The sequence below is a fragment of the Podarcis liolepis genome (assembly GCF_965112155.1).
Source record: "Podarcis liolepis genome assembly, chromosome: 2".
In the NCBI taxonomy this organism is placed as follows: Eukaryota; Metazoa; Chordata; class Lepidosauria; order Squamata; family Lacertidae; genus Podarcis; species Podarcis liolepis.
Genome location: NC_139555.1, coordinates 109,897,198 through 109,913,218, shown reverse-complemented (window position 1 = coordinate 109,913,218; position 16,021 = coordinate 109,897,198). Strand labels below are relative to the sequence as shown.

Below are 16,021 nucleotides of genomic sequence, written 5' to 3'. Positions count from 1 at the left end.
CCGCGTCCCTATCCCTAAAGATAACACCTGGTTATTTCCAAGTATACCAGATATTGGAGGGGGGGGGGATAATAAAACAATTTGCTGCAAGGGTGGGGAGAGAGTGCGCATACAACGAAGGGGATAAACATGAGGAAGCATAGAAGAAATTACATGCCATTCTCATTTTCAATGGGACATTAGCAATGAATGGGGCTCAGGGCATACTTTCCACTCCTCAAGCCACTCCTGGCTCCAGACTTCCCGAAACTTGACTGCGGCCCTCCTTCCGCGCAGATTCAAAGTGAGCCAGAGAAGCATATCTCGGTGTCACTCGGCCGTCACAGCGCTGAAAACCTGCTGCTATTATTAGGTTCCTCTCCCCGCAAATGCATACCTCTCCAGCACAAAGGTGATGCAATGCGTTCCGGACACTTTATTTTTAATTTCCCATCAAGGGAGCCGCACCTGGGGAAAGGTAAGAGGGTGAAAGTATGCAGGCAGAGACAGGCACGGAGGAGATCTGCAGCTCAGCTACCCTCCCTCAGCAAGGAATCTGGATCCAAACGTTCATGCAGCTTCGCTCCTGTCCACCCTGCAAAGCGGCAAGATGAAACTGCTGGGGATTCTGGCATCAGGGATCAATTACCTGATTCTCCTGCTCTTCTCCATCTTCTTAGCAGGTAGGCCACTGGAGCCGTCTTAGCGGTGGTCAGCAATCTGACTGGTCAGGGAGGAAAAGCAAGGAAAAGAGTAGGGGGCGAGCAGGGTTCCTCCTCCTGCAACTGCTCCTGTTCCTCCTGTGGTTCCATAACATGTGGAGATTATTCTAAAGTGTCTCACTGTCCATCCAGGGTGGTTGGAGGAATTGCTTCTTCAGATGACCTGTTTATTGGTCCTGGTTTGCTTGCCCAATGCTTACACAGAAGAAGGGATGGACGAACATCAAAGATGCTCAATCAGTGTGGTGTAGTGGTTAGAGTGTCGGACTAGGACCTGAGGGAACAGGGTTCAAATCCCCACCTGTAAAAGAAACTCACTAGCTGACCTTGGGACAGCCATTGCATCCCCTCCAACATGTTGAGTCCCCAAACCGGGATGCAGGTATCTTCCCGTCCGTGATATCACATGAGTCATGTGACCCGGTTGACATCACAGCGCTCCCAACATATGCTTTCTTTTCACGGCCGTGCTCTCACAGTGCCCCAGACCACACATTTTGGGGCACCATGCAAGATCTGGAAAAGTAAAGCTTTTTTAGGACAAAATCTTCTGGGGCGGTGGAAATTGAGTGTCCTGTTTTTGGGGGACACTTGCAGGCTATGCCACTGCCCCTCAGCCTAACCAACCCCATAGGGTCTTTGTGGGGATTAAATGAGGAGTTTCTTCATAAAAGTGATGCACCACAAATTGTAGTACCAGTAGCTCCAGTTGTGTTAGTAGATCGTAGATCATAGAATCGTAGAATTGGAAGGGACCCTGAGGATCATCTAGTCCAACTCCTGCAATTCAGGAATATGCAGCTGTCCCAGGCAGGGATCGAACCTGCAACCTTGCTTTTATCAGCACCACGCTCTAACCAACTCAGCTATCCGGGTGATAGGTAGTCTTGGCAGATTATAAATTTAACAAGAACAGTAAGAGGGCTGTGTCCCTACTAAATGTGCTCTGAACTGGGTATTCTTAATATCTGGAATGAGAATCGGGGAAGCTTTGAGTTTGAGATGTCAGCCCCCTCCCAAATGTCAGCACACAATCTGACCAGCCACTGGCATAGCTGTCGAGGTTTCCCTTTTTTTAAGGGAAATTCCCTTATTCCGAATAGGATTCCTCACAAGAAAAGGAAAAAGTTGACAGCTATGACCACGGGGTTTGAACCCAAAGAGCCAGCAAGAATTGGCTACTTGATGTCAGTGTCGTATGAGGCGATGCTAGCACATGTATTGTTTGTTTGCTTGTTTTACAGAGGTAGATTGAAAACCAGTTTGTTTGGGTTGGGATGGGGGAAAGCTCATCTGTCAAGGAGAAACTGTCACTGCGAAAGAAACAAGCCCTTGTGTCTGCAACAGAATAAGATTCTTTTCTTACGGGAAGGGTGGCTGACGTGAATAAAGGCAAGAGTTGAAACAGAGTTCAAGCCTGCTTTCAAAGCCAGAACCAAGGCCAAGAAGTACAAGCCAAAAAAGGGAGACGCGGGGATGAAGAGAGTGCTTGTCTGCACCATGAGTCACTATCTGCTCTGGCTTCTGAAGAGCCCTTGGGCTGCCTCCCTTCCCTCACTGAGTCCACCTCAGGATTCATCAACCCGGTGCTCTCCAGATGTTGCTGGGAGTTGTAGTTCAGAACATCTAGAGGGCACCAAGTTGGTGAGGGCTGGCCTACCTCCCCACTGCCATTATCACAAGGTTGCTACCACTGGGTGGCTTGCCAAGCAGAGAGCCAATGACCATAGAATCATAGAATTTTAGAGTTTGAAGAGACCCCAAGGCTCCTGCAGTCCAACCCCATGCAATGCAGGAATTGTGGGAATGCTGTGGATAGTTGGAGAGGATATATTTTTTAAATATTATCCTTCCTTCCTCACTCACGCTAGTGAGTCAGTAGCAGAGCACCGTATTTTTCGCTCTATAAGACGCACCAGACCATAAGACGCACCCAGTTTTTGTAGGAGGAAAGCAATAAAAAAAAATATTCTGAATCCCAGAAGCCAGAACAGCAAGAGGGGTCGCTGTGCAGCGAAAGAAGCGATCCCTCTTGCTGTTCTGGCTTCTGGGATAGCTGCGCAGCCTGCATTCGCTCCATAAGAAGCACACACATTTCCCCTTACTTTTTAGGATGGAAAAGATGAGTCTTATAGAGCAAAAAATACGGTAGTTGGTAGATTCATTTGAATCTGTTTACTTAAGCAATTCAATCTGGCTTGTCCAGTTTGGATCCTGGTAAATTCCCCTGTGATCCCTTTTAAAAAGAATAAAGACGCAACAGTCTTTTCTTAAAGTAATGATAAGAAGTTTACTTACATTCAATTCACAGTAGGTTCCCTGAAGGCAGGCTTTAGCTTGTAGTTACAGAAAAGAGAGTGGGTTCATCCCATGTTGGGAAATGAGACCATGTGCTGCTTGCTGGCTGAGAGCCAGCAGACAGCCAAACACCGTATTTTTCGCCCTATAGGACGCACTTTTTCCCCTCCAAAAATGAAGGGGAAATGTGTGTGCGTCCTATGGGGCGGATGCAGGCTTTCGCTGAAGCCTGGAGAGCGAGGGGGGTCGGTGCGCACCGACCCCTCTCGCTCTCCAGGCTTCAGGAAGCTAGCCGCTAGCCGTGGGAGACGCAGCTCTCCCACGGCTAGCGGAGAGCTTGCCTGCACCCAGAAGCTTGGGGCGCGCTGAGCTCAGCACGCCCCAAGCTTCGGGCTTCGCGCAGCCCTCTGCTAGCCGTGGGAGAGCCACGCGAAGTCGTGCGGCTCTCCCACGGCTAGCAGATAGCAGCCTGTTCTGGGGGCTGGGGTCGGGGGAAGCTCGGGCTTCCCCCGCCCCAGCCCCGCACCTGTGGGGGAAATTAAAAAAAATTCTTTATTTTCCCCCAAAAAAACTAGGTGCATCCTATGGGCCGGTGCGTCCTATGGGGCGAAAAATACGGTACATCAAGATGGAATAACGTGAAGAAGAAGGGGAAAGATGGCTGTGGGACTGACCCTTTTATTGGGCCTCACAGGCTCACGCCCATCTACCTGGTCACACGCAGGGGGAGGATGTCCAGGTGTGACAGGAAGTCCTCCCGGCTGGAGCAACATCCCCCTGTGTGTCCACTCTGGGCAAACAGGAAGCGTTGTACTTGACTGCTTATGTTACATCCCACAGGAATAACAATGTCAACTATTTATGGATTGTTTTGTGGAAAAGTTACACGATGCTGCGTCAAGCAAGTGCTGTCCCATACTCCCCAGTGCATCTTTCCCGTCACAGTTCGTATCGCTTAAAAAAAGGCCATTTTAGGGAGTGAAATTGGTTTGTTGCTCAGGATCTCAAAATCAGCTTTAATTCCGCAGCCTGAATTTGCTGGTATGTGACTCTCACCTGAAGAAAAAAGTACCAAAAAGAATCCAAGGTTTGTGGATTTCACAGAGGGATTTCACACCTCCCTGCACCCCATTATTTGAGTACTGTGTAATGTATGAATTGGGTTTGACAGTTCTCTCCCATTATCAGCCGCTGGTACAAATACATCTGTCAGCACTATGCTGCCCCTAGTGGCTCTGAGTGGTAGCACGCCAGGAGCCACCAAGAACACAATTGCACCCGCTGAAAAGATGAGCCCTACCAAAAGACATCCCAGTGGAAACAAAACTCGAGTGGAAGAACAGCACGGCTAACAAGTGTGACTCTCGGCACGACTGAACCTGCTGAAGGACTTAAGGTTTCACCACCCCTGCCACCTTCGAGATGGCTTATGGTCAGAGTGCCTTCTGGACTGTGCTTACCTGGTGCCGAGTGTGAACTGCAAGGGCTCCTGGGAAATATGTTGCCATGGTTCGTGAAGAAGATCAAGCATCTGCAACAATTAAATGGACTCCACTAGACTTAAGCATATACCCTCCTCTGAATTCAACCAGTGTTTAAAGTTCTAAGATTACAGCATTAACCAGAAGCTCCTATAAGCTCAGGTTCTGTTAACATCTTACGATCGGGAGCAGATCTGCTATGAAACTAATGAAGCTGAAGCTTCCAGGTCCCCTCATCTTGGAGAGGCCCAGAAGTGAATTTAGTGCACATTGCTTTTAAAAAATGGGCCTAGTAAACCCAATCTGAGTTGTGCGAGTCAAACTGATTAATTTTTGGTTGTCTATCTTTCAACAGTCCCAAGGTCTGAGAGTCACAGATGTTGCAGAGGTCTGGTGATCTGTAATAGAACAACCCCATTGAAGAAGATAACAAGTCACCCAGACCTCGTTTCTGGGTGCAAAGGGGGGCCCCCATAACAGTTCAAGCTTCAGGGCCCCAAAAAATGTAGGTCTGCCACCGCTTGTGAGGTCTCAAAAATTAGTTGTAAATAGTATATTTTGGGTCATGACCTTGCAAGGAGAGGAGAGGATATTTACAGAAGAGTAGGGTGATTTACTGGCTTAATAATTATTTGCCTGGATTCCCCTTTCTTAATAATAATAGTAATAGTAAAAATAATAATAATAATAATAATAATAATAATAATAATAATAATAATAATAATAATAATAATGTGGTACCTTGGGTTACATACACTTCGGGTTACACATTCCGCTAACCCAGAAATACTGCTTCAGGTTAAGAATTTTGCTTCAGGATAAGAACAGAAATTGGGCACGGCGGTAGCAGGAGGCCCCATTAGCTAAAGTGGTGCTTCAGGTTAAGAACAGTTTCAGGTTAAGAACGGACCTCCGGAACGAATTAAGTACTTAACCCGAGGTACCACTATAATAATAATAATAATAATAATAATAATAATAATAATAATAATAATAATTTATTATTTCTACCCCGCCCATCTGGCTAGGTTTCCCCAGCTACTCTGGAGAGCTTCCAACAAAAGATTAAAAATACATTAAAACATCAGTCATTAAAAGCTTCCCTAAACAGGGGAGTAGAAGCGATTAATGCTCCTGAACAGCAACCGCTGGAACCCACAGGAGGGGAGAGGCTCTTGTGCTCAGAGGGTTTTCCATATGTATTTGGGTGACCACTGGGAGAACAAGATGCTGGACTAGATAGGTCATTGGGCTCCCCAATGTAAGCTCCCCTTATGTTCTTAGCAGTTTCATTTTTCTCCTCACTTGCCAGCCACTGGTGTTGGCACCTCAGGCAACATCACCACAGGAACCACGAGCACACCAGCTGCACCAGTGACCAACAGCACCATTCTGCCAGTTAACACTGCCAACACCACCAGGACATCTCTTGCTACCACAGCTTCATCCACGGTCGCTAATGGCAACCAGCCATCAAACACAAGCAATGACGCTGTACTGTTAATGAGCATCACCACATCAGCAGGAGCCCATGTTGAAACAGATATTGCCATGCCAGGTATGGATAGGCCTACTAAACTTCCTCGATTTCTCCCCAAGCTCACCTTTCGAAGGCCACCTTCTGTCTGCCCCTTTCTAACACCCTCTCCGCCGCCTTCTTTCGCCGCAGGAACAGAGATGACACAGAGTCCAGAAGATCAACCATTGACGTTCTGGGGGATCATTCTGATCTCCTTAGCAGTGACTGCAACTATCATAGCAGGCTTCATTGGATGCTTCTTCTTCTTCTGCAGAGTAAGGCGGGCATGCCAGCTTTCATCATATTGCTGGGAGATGGGCCAATGACATAATCAGAGCCAGGATTCAAGTGAATAAGATGCTGGGAAGACCCTGGCACTTTTCAACACAACGGCTCCCTGGTAGCTCAGCTGGTTAGGTGTTGATCATGCCAAGGTTGCAGGTTCGATCCTGTTGGTCTAGATCAGGGATGTCCAACAGGTCGATCGCGATCTACTGGTAGATCCCCTTGATGTTTTGGTAGATCGCGATCGATCTCTGGCTCCCTTTCCTCTGTGTTGGTAAATCTGACTCCTGCGCCAACCTCATCCCGGCCTCCATTGTTGTTTGAACTCAGGAAGGGAAGACAGAGCTCCCTCTGTGTGGTTGTTTTCATCCACAGCGATGTTTTTGAGAGTGACTTAACCCCAACCTCCCTTGCCTTCCTCCACCACCCCAAAACGGAACTCCCCTCCCCCCAAAAGCCTGCACCTTAACCCCCCCCAAAACGGGGCTTTCCTCCTCCCAAAGAAAGCTCAACAACTTTGAGCTGAACCCCTTAAAAATGGGGGTAGATCACTGCCAGATTTTAATTCTGAAAGTGGATCGCAGTCTCTTGGGAGTTGGCCACCTCTGGACTAGATTATCCTCAGGGTCCCTTCCAACTCTGCAGTTCTATGATTGGCCCTAATGCCATGTGCTAAGCTAGCTAGATGCTTGCTAAAATAGAGTACACTGGCAACAAGGAGAGATTGTCGCAGCATATATCATTTTGTTTGCAGATAAAGGTAAAGGTAAAGGGACCGCTGACCATTAGGTCCGGTCGTGGCCGACTCTGAGGTTGCGGCGCTCATCTCGCTTTATTGGCCGAGGGAGCTGGTGTGCAGCTTCCGGGTCATGTGGCCAGCATGACTAAGGCACTTCTGGCAAACCAGAGCAGCGCACGGAAACGCCGTTTACCTTCCCCCTGGAGCGGTACCTATTTATCTACTTGCACTTCGACGTGCTTTTGAACTGCTAGGTTGGCAGGAGCAGGGACTGAGCAACGGGAGCTCACCCCGTTGCGTGGATTCGAACTGCTGACCTTCTGATTGGCAAGTCCTAGGCTCTGTGATTTAACCCACAGCGCCACCCGCAGAGCAAAACAGATGTGAGTTGTTTATAGAATTTTTTTTTAAACCTACTTATTAGCAGCCACAAAGATTTAGGAAGTGGCACTAAAGGAAAGGGTATTCATCCTTTATATCCTGCCCCCTCTTCCTTTCCTCTCCCACCCTTCACAGAATCTGCCATTTGTTCAACTTTGGGGAAAGAGGCACAGAGCATCTATCATCTGCAGGAGGACGTTAACAGCATAGGAGAGGTATAGAAATTAAATTGGAGAAAGAGTATGAGAGGAAAGAGTTAAACATGCTCGCTCTCGAGTGCTCTCTCCCCCCCCAACTCCACTTCCTTGATCATCCACATGAGGCCACTAATGAGTTCTTGTTTTTAAAGAAGTAGATCCAGGTCATAATTTTTTTGTTGTTTAGTCGTGTCCGACTCTTCGTGACCCCATGGACCAGAGCACGCCAGGCACTTCTGTCTTCCACTGCCTCCCGCAGTTTGGTCAAACTCATGCTGGTAGCTTCAAGAACACTGTCCAACCATCTCGTCCTCTGTCGTCCCCTTCTCCTTGTGCCCTCCATCTTTCCCAACATCAGGGTCTTTTCCAGGGAGTCATCTCTTCTCATGAGGTGGCCAAAGTATTGGAGCCTCAGCTTCAGGATCTGTCCTTCCAGTGAGCACTCAGGGCTGATTTCCTTCAGAATGGAGAGGTTTGATCTTCTTGCAGTCTAGGTTGCTCTCAAGAGTCTCCTCCAGCACCATAATTCAAAAGCATCAATTCTTGCAGTGCAAATAACGTCTTCACCAGGACAACAGCAAGGAAGAAAGGGGTTAAATGCCCTCTCTCTCTGCTGTGATCCCAGTCACAGAATCACAGTGTTGTAGAGTTTGAAGGGACCCTGAGGGTTATCTAATCCCCTGCAATGCAGGAATTTCAGCTAAAGCATCCATAGCAAATGGTCATCCAATCTCTGCTTATAAACCTCTGAGGAAGGAGAGTCCAGGAGCTCACAACACAGTCCTTTTTACCATTAAACAGCTGTTACTGTCCTTTCTTGTAACTTGAATCCATTGGTTGGGGCCTACCCTCCAGAACAGAATACAAGCTTGCTCCTCCTTCCATGTGACAGCCCTGTAGATATCTGAAGGTGGCTATAAAGTCTCCTCTAAGTCTCCTCTTGATTTCCAGATCTTTGATCATCTTGGTCACCTTCCTCTGCAGACATTCCAGCTTGTCAGTATCGTTATATGGTGGTGCCCAGAACTGGACACAGTGTTCCACGTGTGGTCTGACCAAGGCAGAATAGAGCGGGACTATTATTTCCCTTGATCTGGACACTATACTTAAGCACATGTTAAGCTTTTGGTCTACCAAGACCTCTATCCTTTTCACATGTATTAGAGGCAATCTAGGTGCCCCCCATCTTATATTTGTGCATCTGGTTCATCCTGCCTTAGTGCAGAACCTTACATTTGTCCCTATTGAAATTCGTTTTGTTAGTTTTGACCCTGTTCTCCAATCTGTTATGGTCATATTGAATCCTGATTCTATCTTCATTGGCTCCCAGTATGTTTCCGAGCACAATTCAACGTGTTGGTGCTGACATTTAAAGCCCTAAACGGCCTTGGCCCAGTATACCTGAAGGAGCGTCTCCACCCCCATTGTTCTGCCCGGACACTGAGGTCCAGCACTGAGGGCCTTCTGGCGGTTCCCTCGCTGCAAGAAGTGAGGTTACAGGGAACCAGGCAGAGGGCCATCTCGGTAGTGGTGCCTGCCCTGTGGAATGCCCAGCAGATGTCAAGGCAATAAACAACTATTTTACTTTTAAAAGACAACTGTTTAGGGAAGTTTTTAATGTCTGACACTGTATTGTTTTTAATATTCTGTGGGGAGCTGCCCAGAGTGGCTGGAGCAACCCAGCCAGATGGGTGGGGTATAAATAATAAATTATTATTATTATTATTATTATTATTATTATTATTATTATTATTATTATTATCATCATCATCATCATCATCATCTTCTGTGGCATTAGCTGCCCCCCCATTCGCTACCCCCAGGGGCGGAGGAAAGTGGCAGTGGGGGCGGTGCGCACCGGGTGTCATCACTGAGGGGGGTGACATTCGGCACACCGCCCACCTGCAACTCCCAAGCCTACCCCAACCCATCAGGGGAAGAGGCAGAGCTGCACCGCTTTGCCGGTGGCCTTCCCCCCTTCCTCCTTTGTTTTGACAGCTGGGGGGAGGCTTGGGAGTCACGGGCAGGTGGGCAGATGGTGTGCCATTGCCCCCCACTCCCAGGCTGCTTCCTGGGAGGGATGCCTCCCCCAAGCTGTCAAAATGAAGAGGAAAGGGAGGAAGTCTGCTGGCAAAGCGGCGTAGCTCCCTCCCCAACACAACACAGGAAGCAGCCCACCATGGGTGGCTCGCTCCACCACTACCCCTGGCAACTCGCTCCGCCCCCATGGGCGTCTTGCCCCTTGGGACGCTCGCCCCGTCCCCATGGCCCCACTCCAAGGTGCACAGCTTGCTCCGTCTCTGGCTACCCCTCCTAGTTTGACGCTATAATTATGGTCTCCTTCCAGAAGCTACTATTTGTACTTGCTCATTAATTACAATGTATTTAGCATGGCACATTAAATATAATGTATTTAACAACACATCTAGTAATTTGGCTGGAAGGATCAGGATTCCTGACTTATTTCAGAGTTTTGGAGAAGAAATGTACTTATAGTCATACCTCATGTTACGTCCGCTTCATGTTACATTCTTTCAGGATACGTCCCGCAGCGACCCGGAAGTACCAGAAAGGGTTACTTCCGGGTTTCGCCGCATGCGCAGACGCACAAAATGATGTCACGCACATGCGCAGAAGAGGCGAGTTGCAACCCACATGTGCGCAGACACACCATTGCGGGTTGTGCTCTTTTCATGTTGCGAACGGGCCTCCGGAACGGATCTCGTTCGCAACCAGAGGTACCACTGTACTTACTGGCAATTAGAAAAATGGTTCAACAGTCTGAGTTAAAACTTGGCAGTGTAGGAAAGGTGAGCCATGAATCCTTGATGAGTTGGGAGTAGAAACAATTACTCACTTTGAATGAGTGACTTCATTTGATGAGTGACTTCATGAATATATATTATGCTTGATGATTTTAAAAAATGCTTAAGCGGACACTATTGCCTGAGTTGGGCTTGTTGTTTTTTCTGGAACTATTGTTATCTTTTTTCCTCTTTGCTAACAAGAATACTTCTTTGTCTTTAATTGCAGATAAATAATTTCTAAGCCAAAATCCAGGTTTCAGCTCCTCTTCCTTGTACCTTCCTTATTCAAGAGAATAAACAAGGAACTGCTGTTACACTTGTTCAGGGGGGCTGCAACCAGATCCTGTGGCAAGTGTGATCCCCAGCAGATCCATCCGTCATCATTTGAGCATCCTTAAACTGGAACCAGAAGTTCCATAACTCTCTTAAGTGTTCCCAACTCCTAACTCAAGCACCAGACCTTAACTCAAGTACAGTGGTGCCTCGCAAGACGAAATTAATTTGTTCTGCAAGTTTTTTCGTCTAGCGAATTTTTCGTCTTGCGAAGCACGAAATCCTATACGAATGCATTGAAATCCAATTAATGCGTTCCTATGGTCAAAAAAAGTCCAAACAAAGCCAAATTTGGTACAACAAGAGTTTATTAAGTGCTCTTTAAAGTCACACATACTGTAAAGAGCATTTCAAAAATTGAAGGAACAATAAATTAAGTTTCTAAACATGACAGGGAAAACATTTTAAAATAAACAAAGTGTACAGTACATTTTCTAAGACTCTGGGGGACCACTCGAAGAAGGTTCCTCTTCCACTCTTTGCTTCTTGCTGAAGAACCTGTCCATGGTCTGCTGCTTCATCCGCCTTTTCAGCACCTCCCTGAAAGGCGACATGACCGTCGTATCAAAAGTGTTCGCAAGGTCATGTGCCACGTGCTTGTTAGGGTGGTGCCGCTCTGCAAAAGCCTGCACATCCTTCCACTTCATGCAAATGTCCCTCAGTTCTTTGGAGGACAGCCGTTGACTCTGACCACTGTTGACTCTGATGCATCAGAGTCACTTGGTGCCACACAGTCCAGCCACAGGCTGCGCCAAGCGCAATTCAAATTTCTCTGGCTGGCAGCCTCTCCATGCCTGACCACACTGTGGATTCCAGATCTTGCCTTGAACCTGTCAAACCAGCCTCTGCTTGCCTTGAAGACTTCTGGCTCGCCTGAGGTTCCTGGCTGTTCCCGGACGAGGTCTGCATGCAAGGCCTTGGCCTTCTCACAAATCACGGCCTCAGTCACTGTGTCCCCTGCACGCTGCTTCTCTTCTAACCAGATGAGCAGCAACTTCTCGACCTCCTCCAGAACAGCTGGGCGGTTCTTCACGATCCTGGTGACTCCCTTGGCTGCATCAGTCGCAAGGATCTTCTCCCTCATCTTCAGGATGGTGCCGATGGTCAATGGGTTCCTGCCGTACTCCCTGACGAGGTCTGTCACACGCATTCCACCGTTGTGCTTCCGGATGATCTCCTTCTTCATTTCCAGTGTCACCTTCTCCTTCTTCCTCTCGCCGGCCTCTGCAGCAGCAGTCTTCTTGGGTCCCATGGCAGCACAGCTCCTAGCTTCGTAAACTCAGAAAGAAAGAAAAATCAGTGCTTCACACCCAAAAAATTCAAAAGCACCCAACCACCCACCACACAGGAGTTCAAACCCAGAATCAAGTCCTTGAATTCTAAACACCCAACCCAAAATCCAAAAACCCCAAAAATAGTTTTAAAAGTTTAAATTATGAAATGGCTGCAAATCACCAAAGTCTTCAAAATCCTCAAATGGCTGCAAAAGAAGTTTTGGAAAAGCTTTAAAAATCACCAAAGTCTTCAAAAACCTCAACTGTTCCCCCAGCCACCCACCCACCACACAGAAATTGCAAACCCCTCCCCAACTGTTGCAAACCCCTCCCCAACTGTTCCCCCAGCCACCCACCACACAGAAATTCAAACTCAGAATTTTTTTTTGAAAAAACAACAACATGGCCCAATGGACACAGAAAATCATAAAAATTCAAAAAAAAAACCCCACACAAGCTCCCAGATTCTTGCAAACCCCTCCCCAACTGTTCCCCCAGCCACCCACCACACAGAAATTCAAACCCAGATTTTTTTAAAAAACAACAACAGCAGAGTGCCCCAATGGTCACAAAAAATCATAAAAATGCAGAAAAACCCTACACAAGCTCCCAGATTCTTGCAAACCTCTCCCCAACACCAAGTCCTTGAATTCCAAACACCCCAACCCAAAATCCAAAACCCCCCAAAAAAGTTTTAAAAGTTTAACTTACCAAACGGCTGCAAAAGAAGTTTTGGAAAAGCTTCAAAAATCAGCAAAGTCCTCAAAAACCTCAAAAAAGGCTACCACACCGCGTGCTATGTGTTGCTCCTCAAAGTCAAGTCGCAACTGCACCTCTTCAAGCAATGCACCCTGGGTATTAACGGTTTTATGAAAAAGGAAACAAACTTGCAAGACGTTTTCGTCTTGCGAAGCAAGCCCATGGGGAAATTCGTCTTGCGAAGCAGCTCAAAAAACGGAAAACCCTTTCGTCTAGCGGGTTTTCTGTCTTGCGAGGCATTTGTCTTGCGGGGCACCACTGTACAGAGAGACTTTAGAACAATGTTGTGGAGCACCAATGTTTTCAAATGTGGGGAAAAAATAAGACACACAAGCTATTTCTATCAAATATCTTTTGCATTGTCTTGGTTTTCTCAGCCTAAAAATGGAATGAAGTTACATAGTCGCATGCTAACGATCCCCTGATGGGTGAGATCTTCCAGGTACCACTTGGGGTACTATTTCCTTTGCCCCAAAATTCTGCAAAACATTGGGGGATCACCAAACGCAAACATGAGACTTCGGTGTGCAATTGTGGAATCCAATTCCACGGGGAAACTTGCACTTCTTTGACTGCAGAAGGTGGCAGTAGGGATTATCTATAGATCATAAAGAAAGCCCATTAAGCAATTATGACTCACTGCTATCCTGTTCTGCAAATGCTGATATATGGAAAAGTAGGCACCTATAATGTGTCTAATAGTAAGCACCACCACTTCTCATTCCCAGTTCTTCATTGCTACACAGACTTGCTGACTGCACAGCACGCTTCCCGGCCCACACAAAGCCTCAAGCTGCTGTTTGTTCTGTAATTTGCCGCTGTCACCTCAGTTGTATCCTCCAGGGAAGGGAACTTTTATTTGACAAGATTAGCTGAGGGATTGCAGGCTCTGTGTCTGGCAGCGTCATATAATTAATAAAATAGGCAGGGTTTTAATAGCACACTGGTGCCTTGGCCTTGACATTCTGTGCCAGCATGCAAGGTGAGTTATGCCTGCTGGGTACGAAGGTTTGATTAAACACCAACACCACTGACACCCCATGACCAATCATTGAGGGTGTATCTTAGCCCTCCAATGTTTGGTGAGCGATGCTCACAACAGGTGCTGCTATTGGCTCAGCTCGCTTTCTTTACAGCAGAGAATTCTGACCCCCCAAAAAATGGAAATGGGAGCCACCTGCTCTGGGCACTAGGGATGGGGGGGGGGGAATTCAGTTGCCATTTAAAGGGGAACTTACTTAATTCACACTTTCAGAAACAATGCACATGCCGAAACACACCCACCCTTTGAAATTCACGCTTCTTCAGATTTTGGAATGCAGTCCCCCAGTCCAGTAACGTATACAAAAAATGCATATATTAGGGCAAAGTATGCATAAAATTGCATATATTAGTGAAAATAATATACCAAAATTGCATTTTATTACAGAAAATCTCTTTGCAAAAATCAAAAACTAAAGTACATTGGACACAATCTGATGGAGGAATGTGGAGAATCCATTGTAGAGCTGGAAGGGATCACGAACGGCATCTAGTCCAACCCACTGCAGTGCAGAAAACTAATTGTGCAATGCAGGGCTCAAACCCACAACCCTGAATCATATTGAGAGAGTTCGTGCTCTACCAACTGAGCTATCCCACAGGCCCTGAAAAACAGATAGAACCCAACATTTCCAGTGTCACTCATCTCTACCAGGCAAAGATGTTTGATGGGCATTCAGATTTCCTCTGCCCTTAATATACGCCCCCCCCCCAGTCCTTTCAATGGGGCACACACAGGCAGCCCAAGTCATTTCACGGCCTAAGGTGAAAGACGCAATAACACCATTTTCCTTCTTCATACAGAAGGCAACCAGACTGGCGTTGGACTTTTACTTCATTATGAGTATTAGGATAGCACAGTGGTGGCAAACCTATGGCATGCGTGCCAGAGGGGGCACTCAGAGCCCTCCCTGTGGGCACGCGTGCCATCGCGCCAGCACAGAAGGCGAGGGCAGCGCGTCGAGTCCTCAGCTCAACTTGTGTCTGAGTAGAAGTGCCTTGGATGAGGCGTCGGTGGGTGGGTGTACAAAATAGAGCCACCACCTCCAGAGTGATTTTCCCTTGGGGAGCCTCCACTGTGGGTGGGGAGAGTGCTGCGCTTTGCATGCGCTCAGAAGCGCACTGCCACATTGGTGGGCCGCCGAGAGTTCTGAGCAGCCGCCTTCCTCCTCCTCCTCCTCCTCCTGCTGCTGCTGCTGCTGCAAGGTTAAGGCTTTACACACCTTCTGGTTGGAGACAACGGGAGTGGATTCAGAAGTGGAGCCGAGGCTTTGCGCTCCCCATCGGAGCTGCCCGATCCCGCTCCTACTTGTGTGCAAGCAGGAGAAGGGCGGAGATCTCAGCTGGGAAGCACGAAGCCTCCATTTCTGAGAGATCCCCACCCTGCTCCTGCTTGCTCGCGAGTAGGAGAGGGAGCGGGCAGCTCAGCTGAGGGGTGCCTGGCTGCCTTTAGGTGGTGCAGAGGCTCTCAGATGCTGCCTCCACCTTCTCCAACCCCAGCAACTATTCGGCCTGACTGCCTTCATGGGGTTGCTGGGGATCTGACGCGGAGGTGGGGGCTCCTTTAAACTTCTCCCTTGAGGAGAGTGCAGCCGCGAACCCCTCAATGGAAAGTGTGGAGCCTGCACCTCCCCAGCTGAGGAGCCCCGATCCAGCTCCTGTTCCCGTGCAAGCAGCAATGCTGCCTAGCAGAGCAGCCAGATCCCACTAGTACTTGTCTGTAAGCAGGAGCAGGCTGGGGGGGGGGTGACATCCCTTGCCTGCTCGCTTGCCGGCCAGGCCCAGCCTTCCCTCACTCAGAGCCTCCAGAGCAGGAGGGGGGTGTTGCTGTTCCGCTTCTGAAAAAAGTTCGAAAACCAGAACACTCATTTTCGGGTTCCAAGTAGTTCGAGAACTAAGCTGTTCAAAAACCAAGGTACCACTGTATTGCTCCACTCTTTCTTCACATGGATGCGCCAACCTCCCCTTCTAAACTAAAACCTCAGTATTCAGGTTAAATTGCCATGTTGGCACTTTGAAATAAATAAGTGGGTTTTGGGTTGCAGTTTGGGCACTCGGTCTCTAAAAGGTTCGCCATCTCTGTGATAGCATCTCACATGTGGGGGCCGAAGGGTAGATATAGAAGGGAGCCAGTGTGGTGTAGTGGTTAAGAGCGGTGGACTCGTAATCTGGTGAACCGGGTTCGTGTCTCCGCTCCTCCACATGC

The 16,021-nt window shown here is 48.0% G+C and overlaps 1 protein-coding gene across 1 annotated transcript; it reads left to right on the top strand.

The window, feature by feature from the left end:
• Window positions 1–419: 419 nt before the first annotated feature.
• On the top strand, window positions 420–13,122 carry LOC310701997 (uncharacterized protein). Its single transcript, XM_083493596.1, has 5 exons — window positions 420–662; window positions 5,793–6,038; window positions 6,150–6,274; window positions 10,635–10,886; window positions 13,043–13,122. The coding sequence occupies exons 1-4, from the start codon at window positions 590–592 to the stop codon at window positions 10,647–10,649; spliced, it is 459 nt and encodes a 152-aa protein (XP_083349722.1). The 5' UTR covers window positions 420–589; the 3' UTR covers window positions 10,650–10,886; window positions 13,043–13,122.
• Window positions 13,123–16,021: the final 2,899 nt, after the last annotated feature.

Coding starts and splice junctions, on each gene's coding strand:
- LOC310701997 (XM_083493596.1), top strand. CDS start 590: ATGAAACTGCTGGGGATTCTGGCATCAGGGATCAATTACCTGATTCTC. Junction 663..5,792: donor CTTCTCCATCTTCTTAGCAG/GTAGGCCACTGG, acceptor CTCACTTGCCAG/CCACTGGTGTTGGCACCTCA. Junction 6,039..6,149: donor AACAGATATTGCCATGCCAG/GTATGGATAGGC, acceptor CTTTCGCCGCAG/GAACAGAGATGACACAGAGT.